General features: G+C 43.4%; 1 protein-coding gene across 5 annotated transcripts in view; it reads left to right on the forward strand.

The window, feature by feature from the left end:
- MOB2 (MOB kinase activator 2) overlaps window positions 1-13,898 on the forward strand; it is a 121,084-nt gene that overhangs the window by 82,642 nt on the left and 24,544 nt on the right. Inside the window, exon 1 of one of the 5 annotated variants that reach the window (XM_054197595.1) lies at window positions 4,538-4,746. The exons of 3 other annotated variants lie outside the window; for them this stretch is intronic. In XM_054197595.1, the coding sequence (XP_054053570.1) occupies window positions 4,637-4,746 (110 nt within the window). In that variant the 5' untranslated portion in view covers window positions 4,538-4,636. Of the gene's footprint in view, window positions 1-4,537; window positions 4,747-8,579; window positions 8,618-13,898 lie in introns of those variants that run through there. One more of the 5 variants, XM_054197598.1, reaches the window with a different exon arrangement.

The following is a 13,898-nucleotide window of genomic DNA, read 5'->3' on the forward strand; positions in this document are numbered from 1 at the left end:
CTGACGCTATTGCTGCTTCCTTCAACACATTCATGTTCTTCAGCTCTCATCTATACACACTTCTTGATGAACCTGGCTTAACTTGACATTGCAGAGGATTTCAGAACAATAGATGTGCCTACACACATGCCAGAAATACAGTACCTTTGAGATCACGATTTCTCTGTTTGGTTTATACAGCATTCACTTTCTTTTTTCTTCGTTTGTTTTTTTTTTTTTAAGTAAAGTGATACTTGATGAACCCTTCGTTCTTCTCATTTTGTGCATCCCTTCCAAAATGCTGTAATACAAACTCTTTGGAGTACCTGGTGAAGCTTTCCTGATATTTTGAGGTATTTTGCTGTTCTTGCTGCAATTGATTGTTTGTTTCTCATGTTATGGATTAGGTGAGAATATCGTGTACCAGTTTTCTTTCTGCCTATAGCAGAAAAAGAACCCCACAGTGCTGATGAATCCAAAGGTGGTGGTTGCAGGATAGACACTGAATTCTTGTTACCAGAGCTTTCAACACAGCAGCAAATGTAGGCATGTTGTCACTTACAAATGTGCTGCTTTTAAGCTCAGTCTTTTATGTACAAATTTTCGGCAACGTGTGTGGCTGCTGTTGATAAGGCTTGTATCACAACGCTCTGTGTGGTCAGGAAGACCAGTCTCTCCTGCTATTATCTCAAGTGCAGAGCTGAAAGTACACCCTTGAAATCTTTTATTTCCCCTTCACTATGACCTCCTCCAAACTACTTTTTGAGACTGAGACAACTTTGACTTCAGCCTGTCTTCTGTCCAAAATCCGTGCCTTTACTGTCTGTGCAGAGCTGAGCGGATCATGATGTCTTTGTTGCTGTGTGAGGATGACAAAATGGAGAGCAAATATAATCTCAGTATAAATACTGCTTAGAGGCAAGCTGAAGGATAAAACATTTATATTGCTGATTTTAAGTGGTTCCCGAGACCTGGGGATGCAGGTCTCTGAGGTAACTTTACTTGAGATTACCGTGAGGTAACTGGAAAGGGTGCTTGGCTAGGTGGTAGCAGGGCACACTAAAGGTAAACAAAAGGGCTAATTAGCTGGCAGAACTGAAACACTGTATGTCAGGCAGGGACACACAATAAACTTCAGTTTAATTTAAAACAGAACTTTACAATCTGATGTTACAATGCCTCATTTCTAAACATATAAATGCTGAATTGTACCTTGATCAAAATAATGGTTATGATTATTTTTTCCTGACGTTGTTTGCTTGTCTGGGTTGCTATGACTTGCTTTCTTTGCCAAACCTCTGGGTACTAGTATACATCCCTGTGGTGGCTGCTTTACACTTAATTTTTATGGAACCCTAAAAGGGGCAAATAAATATGTAATTGTGTAACTGCTGCTTATAACATCATTATAAATACAAAGCATTATTCATAAAACTTATAAATACCATTCCTTGGCTTGGTGGTTGGATCAATGTAGAAAACTTTCTCAGTGTACTATGAGCTCGTATAGTCGTGTGCGAGTGCTGGGAAATGGGGTTTCCCTCGTCCCAGCATACTGGTTTGTGCCCTTACTCTGTGCCACTGGTGATGTTACTGTTTTGCTGATGTGTAGGACCAATAAAAGCCATTGAGCTTTTGGTAGGTCCATTCCCAGATATTTCCGTTAACGTTTTAGTGATTATTTCAATACACAGCTCTGTGATCTTTCAAGCCTGGCTGGTGGGTACGGGTTAGGCTAGAAGCAGTTTGCCCCTGCTGAAGCACACTTGTGCTAAGGTCGGATCCAACAGTTGTTACCTCCAGAGGCGGCTCTTGAGGAAAAAAGTGAAAAAAGAAACTACAAATGGATGTAAATAGGCAGGATATCGGATGGCTGCAAGACACTCTGAGGAAGTGCGGGTATGCAGCCTTCAGAATACGCACACATAGAGATCAGACCAATGCTGCGTTCAAACAAATACATTGCTTTTAGATCGAGTACCGCTCTTTCTGGATACAGCAGCTTTCAAGTAAACACATTTATGTCTGCACATGTGCTCTAAATCTTAAACTGTGAGAACCCATACTGTACATGCGTTTTAAATTACTTAGGTTAATGGCATATAAATAAAGTGTACGTGCGTAAATTGTGCTTCCTATAATAACCTTGGTTTGTTTTTATTATTTTGGAGCATTTAAAATTGACTTTTTGATGCTGGGTTTTCCCACAACTTGCCTAAAAGACGGTACTATGGGTAAACTGTAGTGTGTGGTTGATACAAAAAGGGGATACTGCTTGAATTGAAGGAAAACCGATAGGTGGAGGAAAGGCTGGAAAGGGTGCTGTGGAGATGTACGGTTGAGGAAAGGGAAAGGAAGGCACCAATTTGATGCAGAAGCTAACAGAATACAGAAGTGGGTCATTTTTCTGGGTCAAAGTAAAAAGGTATCAGGTTTAAAAATTTTATTTCAGTTGGTCTATCAGTTTTAACAGCAGAGCATCAGTTCCTAACCAGTGTGAGATCGTTGAAGCTCCATCTCTGAAGAGTGAATGTTTAGCCGTCAGAGTCATGGAGAGGGCAGCTTTCCTAACACAACTGTAACACCACAGAGCTGTATTTATTTTGGTTTGACCCCTGGATTTTTCTTTAATTTACTTTGGATAGACGGACTTTTAATAAGACTTAAGCTGCTTTATATCACAGCCTTGTTGTTTTTAGGGTGGTTTTTTAACAAACAGAATTCTCTCTGTGCAGATTTCACTGGTGAACGACACGAAGGCAGCTGCCCTCTTGGCAGGTGTCCTTCCTCCATTTGCCAGGACTGTTGCTTTTTAATGTTACTGTGACAAGTTTCTGTTACTTGGGGAAAAGATTGAGTGGGCATCAGGCCTTTCAAGGGTTGGATAATCTGTGTGAAGCGCCGAGTGTAAAGCTGGGCTGTGTTCAGCTGCAGGCTTCCTGTGTGCTATCAGTGAAGTCATTAGAACTCCCATCTTAAGCGGAGAGTGGGAATAAAAATACCTCTGGCTTCACAAGGGTGCGGAGGCCTAACTTGGACGTGCAACTAAAAGACATCCTGGTCTAGTGGGAGGTGTCCCTGCCCATGGCAGGGGTTGGAACTAGATGATCTTTAAGGTCCCTTCCAACCCGAACCATTCTATGATTCTATGACTGACAAACACCGTGCCTGGGTAGGTGCTTTGGGACTGAGGGCAGCAGGTTATTCCTCCGAGTTCTGCCGAGTGGCTGCGGCTTCTTGGGTTTGTGCAAAGAGCAGCCACCTTCCCACCCGCTTCGACTAAGTGATGGCAGCAATGGTGTGATTTGTGCCAGGTTTAATTCAAGTCTGTTGGCCTCCTGTTTACAAGGGAAGATGCCTGTTTAGTAGATGCACTGGAGTGCTTGGCAATACCTGTCTGGGGAACTGCCCCTTCTCACTGCAGCCAGTGTTGCAGGTGTACGTAAAATGGGAAAACCACTGTAGAGGTGTCACGGGTCGGGCTTTAGTGTGTCAGAATAAGCGATGTCCTCAGGGCTTTGTGTTCTAGGTCGTGTTACGCCACACCCATCACATTTTTTGTTATTATTTGGCTCTACATGCTACATCAGCAAGCTGTGGGCACAGCTGCCTGTCCAAAAGGTGTCTGTGGAGGGATGGTTATGTGGTGTGGCAAAGGAGCTGGACATACAGCGCCTTTCTAAGGTCTGTTAGGAAAACTCACAGCAAAGTGTTTTCACCACACATTGCTAGTGTGTGACAATGGACCTTGTGTTTGGGGATGCTGCTTAATCATTTGTCCTCTGAGGACCATTACCCAGGTGCCTACCCTTGTGTCATAATGGCAAGGTGGCTCTTGCTGTTTATGGTTTTGCTCTTCTTCACCCTTCCTCTGTTTAAACCTCTCTGAAAAAGGTCTTGATGTCATTGCTGGGCTGACATTCTCTACATGAAACTGGCAGAACGTATCTAGTTCTGCTCTCAGGCAAGTCTGCGCCCATGTTTGTCACAGCACCCTGAGAAAGCAATGCAAAGCCTTGCTCGCAAAAGGTCTCGTTATTCCCATTTCTCACCAGGAGCCCAGTGTAGCCCCATTACGGATGGGGCTGTACTGCAGGGAGCAGCAGTGTGTTTGCCCATGTCCCACGGCATCACCATCCTTGCAAATCTACTTTGTCTTGCTTACTTTTTAGCTGACAGAAGAAGCGGCAGAGGATTTTATTATTCGATGGTGGTGCTTGCGTTGGACGGTGCTGTTTCGGTGGAGTCGCCAGGGCCGTGTGCTTCCTCCCTCCTGCCCCGCCGCTTGCAGACCTGCTCCAGCCCCGCAGCTCCTCGCAGCCTTTTCCTGAAGCGTGCTGTAAAGCGCTGCCCGGCGCCCAGGGCCCAGAGGGCTGGGTGATCCGGCCCCGGCCCCTCGCCGCGGCCTTCTCCGGCCTGGGAGGGCCGGGTCGGGGGCAGCCCCGGGCGGGGCGGGCGGAGGAGCCGCGGCGGCCGCCCGCCCCCAGCGCCGCTGCCCATTGGCGGCGCCGGGCGGGGGCCGGGCCGGGCCGGGGCGCTCGGCGGGGCGGGCGGCCGCCGGCCGGGGAGAGCGGCGGAGAGCCCGGGCTCTGCCGCGGCCGCCGGCGTTCCCCCGCTCCGCTGGGCTCGGCTGCGCCGCGCTCCTCCCCGCCGTACCATGGTTGGGGATCACTGCAGCCTCCCCGGTGAACGGCCCGTCCTCGCCCAGAGTCCCAAACCCGGATTAAGCTGCAAAATGGTCCTGCAGGCGGTGGGCAAAGTGCTGCGGTAAGGACGGGGCCGGGGGGGGGCTGCCCCGCGGGCGAGTGCGGGCGTGTGACCGGGGGGTTGCCCCGGGAGCGGCAGCGCGGCCCCGAGGGGAGCGAGAAGGCAGATGGAGCCCAAGTTAAAAACCTGGCCCCGGTGCCTTGTTCTGCTCAGCCCCTCTCGCGTCTAGAGGAGGGAGGCTGCTTTTGGCTCCCTCTGGATCTCGTGTAGCAATCTGGGAGGGTGGAAGTTGGAATATCAATAGCTGCTTGGAGAAAAACATTCGTCCGCCCAAATGTTGCAGTCAAGTTTTGTTTGCGCTCCCTGAGAACTAATTTTCCAGGACGTAAGCAGACAGTGAAGGTCCCGACTTCCCTGAATAAGGAGTCCGACCAAGACACTACATATGCTCTGGCACATTTTCTACAGAAATGTCGTAAGAGGAGGGGAAAAAATTGCTCATGTAGCTCAGAAGGACTTGTGTGAACACTGAGACGTGTATGACTACTGAGACCAAAACCAGACTCTCTGGCAAAGGACGCACAGTAATTTGATTCGGAGGAGTTCTGACCCGTTCTGGTTTGCAGGGAAAAACGTCACCACAAATATTAGGACTAGCAGCCTTGCTCCTCAACAACCGCAGCTTTTTATTTTGGTTAAGTGTGTTCAGATATTTTTCTAGGATCTATGAAGAATAGCAGTGCTGCTCCAAAAAGAAGCCTTGTTCCTCCAGCGTAACTTTATTTGGCAAGCTCTGGTTTGTCCCTGTTTCCTACTATTGGTTGCCAGTTGTTAAATGTTTGTCAACAGAAACATTATCCCTCTCTTCCTCTGTTGACTCATGTCTCCTCTCTCCCCAAGCGAGTTTAAGGGAGCCATTTATTAATGCAGAGTGTTCTGATCACAAAGCGGCTGGGCTCTGGCTGTGACTTAAACTAGAAAAGTTCACTGGGCTTAAAGCAGTTTGGTGAGAAGAACTGCTTAGAGTTGCTCGTAAAGAAGTGCAGTGTTGCAGTACTTTTTGGTGGTTCTGGTATTATTTTTTTTTTTCCCCCATTAAAAATACTTTCCTGTAGAAAACATTAGTTTAAGGAATTCGTGTTTCTTTTTCAGCTTTTCAACAAGTTTAACACCCCTTCTTTGCACTTTTTTTTTGGGGGGGTGGTGGTGTCTATAATTCAATATGGTGTTACACAGCTGGTCATATCATAAAATCCTTTGGCCAGTGGCTTGCTATTCATGCTGTGAACCCTTTGAAGTTTTTGGTAGCTGTTCTATTGGCAGCTCTCCCAGATGTAAATAGATGGGTGCCTCTGTAGGGAAGAATTGCCAAACCTTTTGTTCAGCATCTATGGCAGTTTATTTTAAAGTATAGGTAACTTCCTGTGACCTAGCAGTGAAAACATGTATTTTTATGATTTGTTCAGTGCACACTTGCGAAAAGTGTAACATAACCTCATCCTTTCTCCTCCAACTGGAATACGTGCAAAAATTGTGCATAATTTTATTTGCTTTTTCTCTGAGGCTTATTTTCTACATATACTATAAAACTGTTGTGAAAGCAGGAAAAAGTTGTCATACGTGAAATATTTTGGGCTTGGGAATTAACAGCATAACTTTATTTTGCTAACCTATTACTAATGGGAGTGACTACTATTTTGCAGTAGAGATTTTTTTTTTTAATGTGTCTTTTCATTCTGGGTTATCTCCTTTTGCATCCAGTTAGAAAAGTTAAGTCCCAAGAACTTTCTGTAGAATGCCAGGCTGGGTCTCGTATTTCCCTTACTGAATATACTTCAGATGCCTTATCTGACTTCGTTGCTTCATCTTGCTTTCTTCAGTTTTTGTTCTGTAAACATAAACGCATCCTATGCTGCAGAGAGCTCAAGACAGTGTTAAGAGCACAGGTACTAGCTAGGAGACTAAGTAAATACTAAGTCCAATCGAAGTTTCTTTATTGTGGAAATCAGCTATTAGTGCTTAAGAAAGTGTGGGCCCAGTGATGGTGAAAGAGGGAACCACATGGGACCTTGTTTAGGCCAAAAATGGTGGCTGTGGTGGGATTTCTTTGAACCTAGGCATCCACAGCTGGGCTTTGTCCACTTTGTTGTTGGCAGAGAAGAACAGGGAGCTTAAAGATGTGGTTGAATGCAGAGGTGCCATGCCAGCCCGATACAGAGTGACCAGCTCACTTGCTAGCACTTATGTTGTAGTCATGTGAACTTAGATGAATCCCACGTTACTGTCATGGTTTACCATGTATTTCAGAGCAAGTGGAGGACAAAGGGTATCAAATACCACTTTTAAGTCTGGCCGCCTGAAAAACTGGTGGTTGAATTTTCTGTAGTCTATACAGAAGATTAATCAATACTAAACTTTAGATGAAGTAAATTTTCTTCTGTTGATCAGTCTGGCAAATAGCTTGGTGATGACATCAAAGGATATCTTGCTTATGCATAGCCTGGTGTTATGAACAGCCTACTGCATTTTAGGCTTTCTTCTCAGCCATAACTGGGAACCATCATCATCACCATTCCCTCCCAGCCCTGCACAGAGACTTGTAGAAATGGACAAGGGATAGAGTGCCCGTCTTCTCTCCAAATTGCCCTCCGCTTCTGTCTGTCTCCTGGTTGTGAATTCTAAAGCTCAGTTGTTTAATCAGTATAACTTTCCTCCATAGCAAACTTGTGCATTATTTACATGAGTTCTAGGTACTTAAAAGTAACTCACTCTCTTGAAGCTTTTAACATGCAAGTTGTTTCCATTAGTTAGTAGGTCCAAGTAGGTCCAAGTAGCTCCTAGTTGCTGGGTGCCAAATAGTGTCTGTCCCACTAGTAATAACAGCTGCCAAAGGAAAAATCAGTACAGGGAGGAAACAAGGAGGTGGAAGTGGAGGGAAGGAAAAAGGCATCACAAGAAGAAGCGGCAGCAGCTCTGATAACCTGAGAAGAGTTAAAAGAGCGTGGGGAAAGACAACTGAACCAGAAAGGGGGAAAAATGTAACAAAAGCAACAGATGTGCTCTCAGCCTTTCTAATTAATTTTTTATGAAAGCTACTGTTAGGTTTATTACTCTTTTAAATTATTAGTGATTCAGCTATGAAGAACTCTAGAGATGCTTGTATCTTTCATCATATGGGTTAATAAACTGTGTTTAACACTTCAGGGATGGGGCCAAGGCTACACACTTGTAATGATTAAAAAAACTTAAAATACCATTAGGAAAGTGTCATCTCCCCTTTAAATCCAACATAGCATTGCTGAGATTAAGTTGTGTGTATTCCTTAGCATAGTGTTTAATTAGGGCTTTTGTTTCACTTCAGATGTTTTTGAAATATGTTAACGTCATTTTTCTCCTCTCCTGTAATGAATTGTGTAATTATTTAGCCCATGGTTAGGGAGGGGAAAAAAACAAAATGGATGCAGTCTTTTTTGTTGTTGTTTTATTTTCTAAAAGTTGGTGGTTCTGGAGAGAGGTGGAAGGGGAAAGGGAAAAAAGTAAAATGAAAAAACATGGAATATTATTCTACTCTTTAATATTATTCAATTAACTGTTCAAGTTTTTTGTGAAGCAGCTGACTACTGCTAGCTTCCTTGCAGAGGTGTGCTTTTTACTGACCTCAAGCAGCACAAGTGGAAGGACGACTCAGCTACATGAGAGATGTCCCCTCTTTGGTCCCAGCAGGTAACTGAGCTGGCCACAAGTGTTCTTCAGAGCCGCGTGCTGATGACTTCAGGACACAGTGTTCACTGACTGCACCAGTGCTTGAATCCCAATTCAGATGCTGGAGCGCGGCTCAGAACTGCAGAGCATTTGCTGTGCCGTGCCACTGTGGGTCCTGCACGGGTGATTTTCAGAGACTACTCTTCATGCTGCTTCATAGTCAGTGCAGGTTTGGGTTTTTTTGGTTTGGTTTTTTTTTTTTAAGTCTCCAGTGAAACAGAGTCCTTCTAGGATAGCTGACTAATAATTGGTGATGTGGAGTCAGGAAAGAGGAATAATGGTGGGATACAGAGTTGTGATGCCATTGTGTAATGCCTTCTGATAAAGTACAGTATGGTTTACGTGTACACATAGTCCAGGATGAGTGTGGGAATAGACAACTGGAAATTCCTCTTTCTCCTAAGAGCCTCCCTTCTTACAGCAATGTGCAGGGGTTCATTTGGATACCAATCAAAAAATCAGCCAACCGACCCCACTCTTTTTGGGTAGGTGTGGCATTGGTGTTATTAACAAAGTAGAATTTTTACAGGTACTTTTGAAGAGTGTAGTAATTTGTTTTCAATGATAGTGTGTTCTCCAGTCAGCTAAATTAGCAAGTTTGTGTTGGCATCCTGGATGGTGCTATATGTTTTTACATCCAGCACTTACAAATTTTTGAAAAATTAAATTTGTACTATTCCTCACATAATTCATAGCAAGATTAGAAATAAACCAGGTTAATTCTGACATTGGATTCTGGTTTTTAAGTGATCATGCAAAGTTGTCTTAAATGTGTTCATGAAACGGGACATGGGTGGGTAGAAGTGGGGCGTGTTGATGTGGCTGCTGGCACCACTTGACTCTCATTGCTGAAGATAGTTGTCTGTGATGGCTTGTGTGTTATCGACATGACCAAAGCAAATGTTTAAAAAAAAAAAAATCAACTTGTTTTATCCTTATTTAGGCAGAAACATTTTTCAATAATTTAGTCAGGTCTACAGTATTAGAACGTAATTAGGAAGAGCCGCCTTTAACATTAGCTAATCTGATTAATGCCTGGGGACAGGCAGAAGAGAAGGCAGGGAGGGCAGTGTGCAGGGAAGGGGCTTATAGGCAAAATGCTCTTCAGAACCATGTCAGCTATTTTTATCCTGTTCTTTTTCTTTTGCCCTCCCACAACTTTCCATTGTACCAAAATAGTTCAAAATGTTTATGGTTCAGGGCAACTGACATCGCTAATTGTCATGCTGTGTCTTGCTGAATATTTCTGTAACAGGAGCTGATTCCTTGTTCAATGACAGCCTTTTGGGATTCTCACCCAGCTCCTCGGAAGGACCAATGACACTATGGGGCAGTAACATCTTGTGCTTTAGCAAGCTGTGACCAGGCAGGAGGGGCTTTGTGGTAGCTCTTCTGTGCGTATGAAAGCACAGCTGTGCTTTTGGAGACTGTTCTTTGATGCGAGTGTCCTGTCCTCAGGGCAGAGCAGGTTGCAGTGGCATTGCCAGCCTAGTGGACTTGTCCAGCTGGGATGTGCCCTTGGAAGAGCATCTCTCCCTGCTCGCACGGGTGGGTGTTCTCCAGCATACACAGGTAGCAAAGTGTCTTCTGGTGGTGGCTGCAAAACTTGTAGTGCTCTGCTTGACGTTCAGCCCCGCTATGAGCTGTCAGATGCTTCTGTCAAAGCCATTTAACAACCTGGTCTGCTCCTGAAGCTCAGGACTCGATGCTGTGTCTCACTAGTGGTCCAGTGCGCCATGCATTCCTCCCTGTCTTTGTGATAGTTGTCCATTTGTTCACTTTTCATTTGCCACAGGAGTGTCATGACCCTGGTGCATTTATGAAAGTTGGCAAACCATGTATGATACACTAACTTCATGAAGAAGTCAGTGTCAGAGGTATTTATAACATCGAGCTGTATTTTGGTTACGTGTTCTACATCCTGTGAAGCGATAGCCAGAGGGAAAGGACTGCTGAAATTCTTCTTTGTGTTGAAATAACCCTGGGAGGTGTCTCCAGAGCTAGTATAGGAAGGGCACCTGCCCCAAGGTTTAACAGCATTTTCCTCTGTTGTATGGGCAAAAGTCTGCTTCTTTTTTCTGAAGATCCCTCCTGGACACTTTAAGAATAGATTTGATTGTAATCTCAGACTTCTGAAATTATTCACCCTTCTTTTATCTTGTTTCCTTGGTATGCATCTGTTTTATTATAGGATTTGCTCCAGACTTTAGCGGCTTGTTTCTGCCTGGAAGATGGTTTCGGTTTATATACGTGCAAAGTATGAGCATGCAACATTCATCCTTCTGGGAGTTGACTACAATTACTGGTTGGCCTCTTTGCTTCCTGTGTTGTAATAGCCCATTTTTCTGGTGCTGCCCTTTATGGAGAAAATACCTACTTCACAATTAATTTCTATCTGATGGTTTCTGGTATCTCAAACCATCTGTGCACTCCAAGGTCTTCACCCAAGTAGGTTTGTAGGAAAAAAAAATTAATCCTCTGTAGAAGAGCTTTTTGCTTTCCATTCTTGATGATCTCTGCTGAAGAGATGTGTTAGGAATGTGGTCTTCCACCGGTTGGTGCCCTGTCTCTGAGATGGGTAAGACAAAATGTATCCCTTCTCCTATCATAAATCTTTGTGAATACACCAAAACTGAATTCTTTTGCTGAGAGGATTTTCTAATCCTTTTTCTTAATTCCTGGTTCTGTGGAGCTCAACAGAATCTTAAGTAAGACTTCAGCAAATTGCTGTTAGAGAAGATGAGATGTTGGTTTTCTTTTAAGAGCTGCTAGCACTTAGTCTCTGGAAAGAGATGGATGTATGGATTAACCCCTTCTTCCAGCTTTCTGAAGAATAAACGCTTCTTGGAGTTAATGGCGTCCAAGCTAGGTTGGTTGAGCTTGTCAGAAAATGCTGCTTTTTTAATTTTCCAAGTTGATTTCTGTCTGGTACTGAAATAAGTTCAGAAGTGCTTTTGCTCAGACAGCATGGGACTGGTGATAGCAGATGCTCCCCAGGTGAAAAGAATATTGTGGATGTCTGTGCAATTCCTTTTATTTTTAAAAAAGGAAGAATCAGCAGTGAGCACAGCTGTCCTCAGAAAGGCAGGTAGTGACAGAATATTAAAACTCTTAGGACAGCTTAACACCTGAAAAAAATAATCCCAGCACACCATACAAAGTACATGGAGCTAATGAAGAAAGAAAGCTTGGGCTTCTTTATGGTGATCTATGAAAATTCACAGGGAGGAGAGATGACATTAGGTGTCCTTGGTAGCTCCGCTCACACTCCAGACACTTACCCAGATCTGCTCTTCAGTCCGATGTGACCACAGATCCCCGATTCAGACCACCAAAGCCTTACAGGGGTAAGTGCTGACAATCAGCAGGATGCATTTGGCAAGACCGGGGAAAGGCAATTGAGATAAACTAGGTTTTGCTCATTCTTCATTATACAAAGTCTTCAGTTCTGATGTGACTGCCTTATTTCTTCAGTACAAACCTATGCGGGGAAAAGATAAAGCTGGGGTCTTGAGACCACCATCTCAGGGGGACAGAGGGGAAACTGTATTCTGTCTCAACTGAAATATTTATTTTTCTGTTGTTTTTCAGTATACAAAGCTTTTTTCATATCTAGATACGTCATTCAAATACATGACAAAGTTTAATGGGGGGGTTGTTTTGTTTTGGCCCCCCCCCCCCCCCCCTTGTTTTTAAATCCACACATCTTGTTTAGGAGTCGAGCTAACTAATCTGTTAAGTGATTTCAGTTACAAGCTTTTTGAGAAGGATTCCTATTGATTTTTAAGTAGAGACTTATGAATACCGAGAAGTAACTGGATCACCCAACAGTGAAATGAAACTACTCCCTTGAGAGAGGCTTCTTTACTAGTTAGGGACCATCTTTCATTTCTCCTCAGTGAAACTGCTAGCGCGGCTATGTGTGACTGGTATGGTTACATCTCTGCAAAACCAGTATGGACTGTGGGTCGCTGCCAGGAATTGAAACAGGGCTTCTCAGGCGAGCAATGCAGCCTGTGTTTGAAGAGAGTTAGCTGGTCATAACCGTCCCTTCTTTTGAGGTGTGATGTTGAGTTGCAAAAGCCAGTGCAAAAGCGTGACTGCACAAAAGGAAGAATCTTAGATGTTGGTCTCTGCTTATGTGAGCTGATTAATTGCAAATCCACATGAACAGTTAAAGGTGTTGCTTGTCATTTGCACGTGCAGCCAAGGGAATGAAACAAATTCAGCACACAACTATGCATCTAATTTTAATATTTATTTTTGAAAATTACTAGTCTTCCTTAACCAATTTCTTGGCTGTGCTTTCAGCATTTAATTAAGGAATGAATTTATATTTCAGCAAGCCCTTGGAGGTAATGCTACAAGTTTGAATATATCTATGTTTTGGGGATTTTCTGATTGCTAATGAATCGGTATGCATTTGTAAAGGTGCTTCTACTTAAGCTTTTTGGTCTCCCTTGGTGCACCCTGAAAAGTAATAAATTAGGGTTGGGAATCACTGCTGTCTCATGAGCTAATTAACAGTGGCTGATCTAACTGTACCAGTAATTAAATTATTATCCACCCTACTATTTTTTTCAATCAGTCATTCAAATATTCTTTACTTTGACCCATGATTCTATAGAGTTTGTATTTTAAATTGAGATTTTTCTTCCTCTAATGTACAGAAAGCAAAACTTCAAAGTGCTGTTTTCTAGGAAATACTGAAATCAGCCATGTGCTATTGAGGACAAAACTGAACAAAGCACATTGCATCATTCTGTTGCACAGTTTAAAAATTAACTACATGGTTAGATTAGTGAATGTTTTGTATCTACCATTTGTTAATGAAAGTTACCTAATTAAGATAATGCTTTGATTCTTTTTACCTTCAACTCTCTCTTACCCTGTGAGGAGACACAGTTTGTGCCTTCTGACTATGGATTTCAGGTTTTTTGTTTAACAAGATAGCTCATGCTAAGACTGAAAGGCACCATTTCTCATCATAGGATCTGATCTAAGGCATGCCAGGAGAGGTGGGACATCCCTGAACTAACTTTGCTTTAAATTAAGGCCAAAATACTAAGAAAGGGAAAAGATCCATTTGGGATTTTCAGAACTGCCATTGAGAGAGAACTAACATTGACTGATGGTCATTTCTATTAAATAAATATCTTTCCTAATTAAAATGCTGTAGTTAAAGTGTAAGAGATGAGTTTGTGGAACTTGATACAGAGGCTGAAAACTTCAGGTGGGGCTGCTTCTTCACATAGGTGTTTCTTTGCCCAACCTGTTCAATAACTAATGACTGGGTAGGTAATTGAATTCCTCACAGCTGTGTGTTTCAATGCAACAAGATGCACATGTGTGTGCTAGTACAAATGCTTTAAAAGTGAGTTTACAGGTGCAGGCATGCAAAACTGCTTATGAATAGTAAAAACAACAGTTTTTTCCCATGCTATATATCT

Source organism: Rissa tridactyla, chromosome 4, assembly GCF_028500815.1.
Source record: "Rissa tridactyla isolate bRisTri1 chromosome 4, bRisTri1.patW.cur.20221130, whole genome shotgun sequence".
Lineage (NCBI taxonomy): Eukaryota > Metazoa > Chordata > Aves > Charadriiformes > Laridae > Rissa > Rissa tridactyla.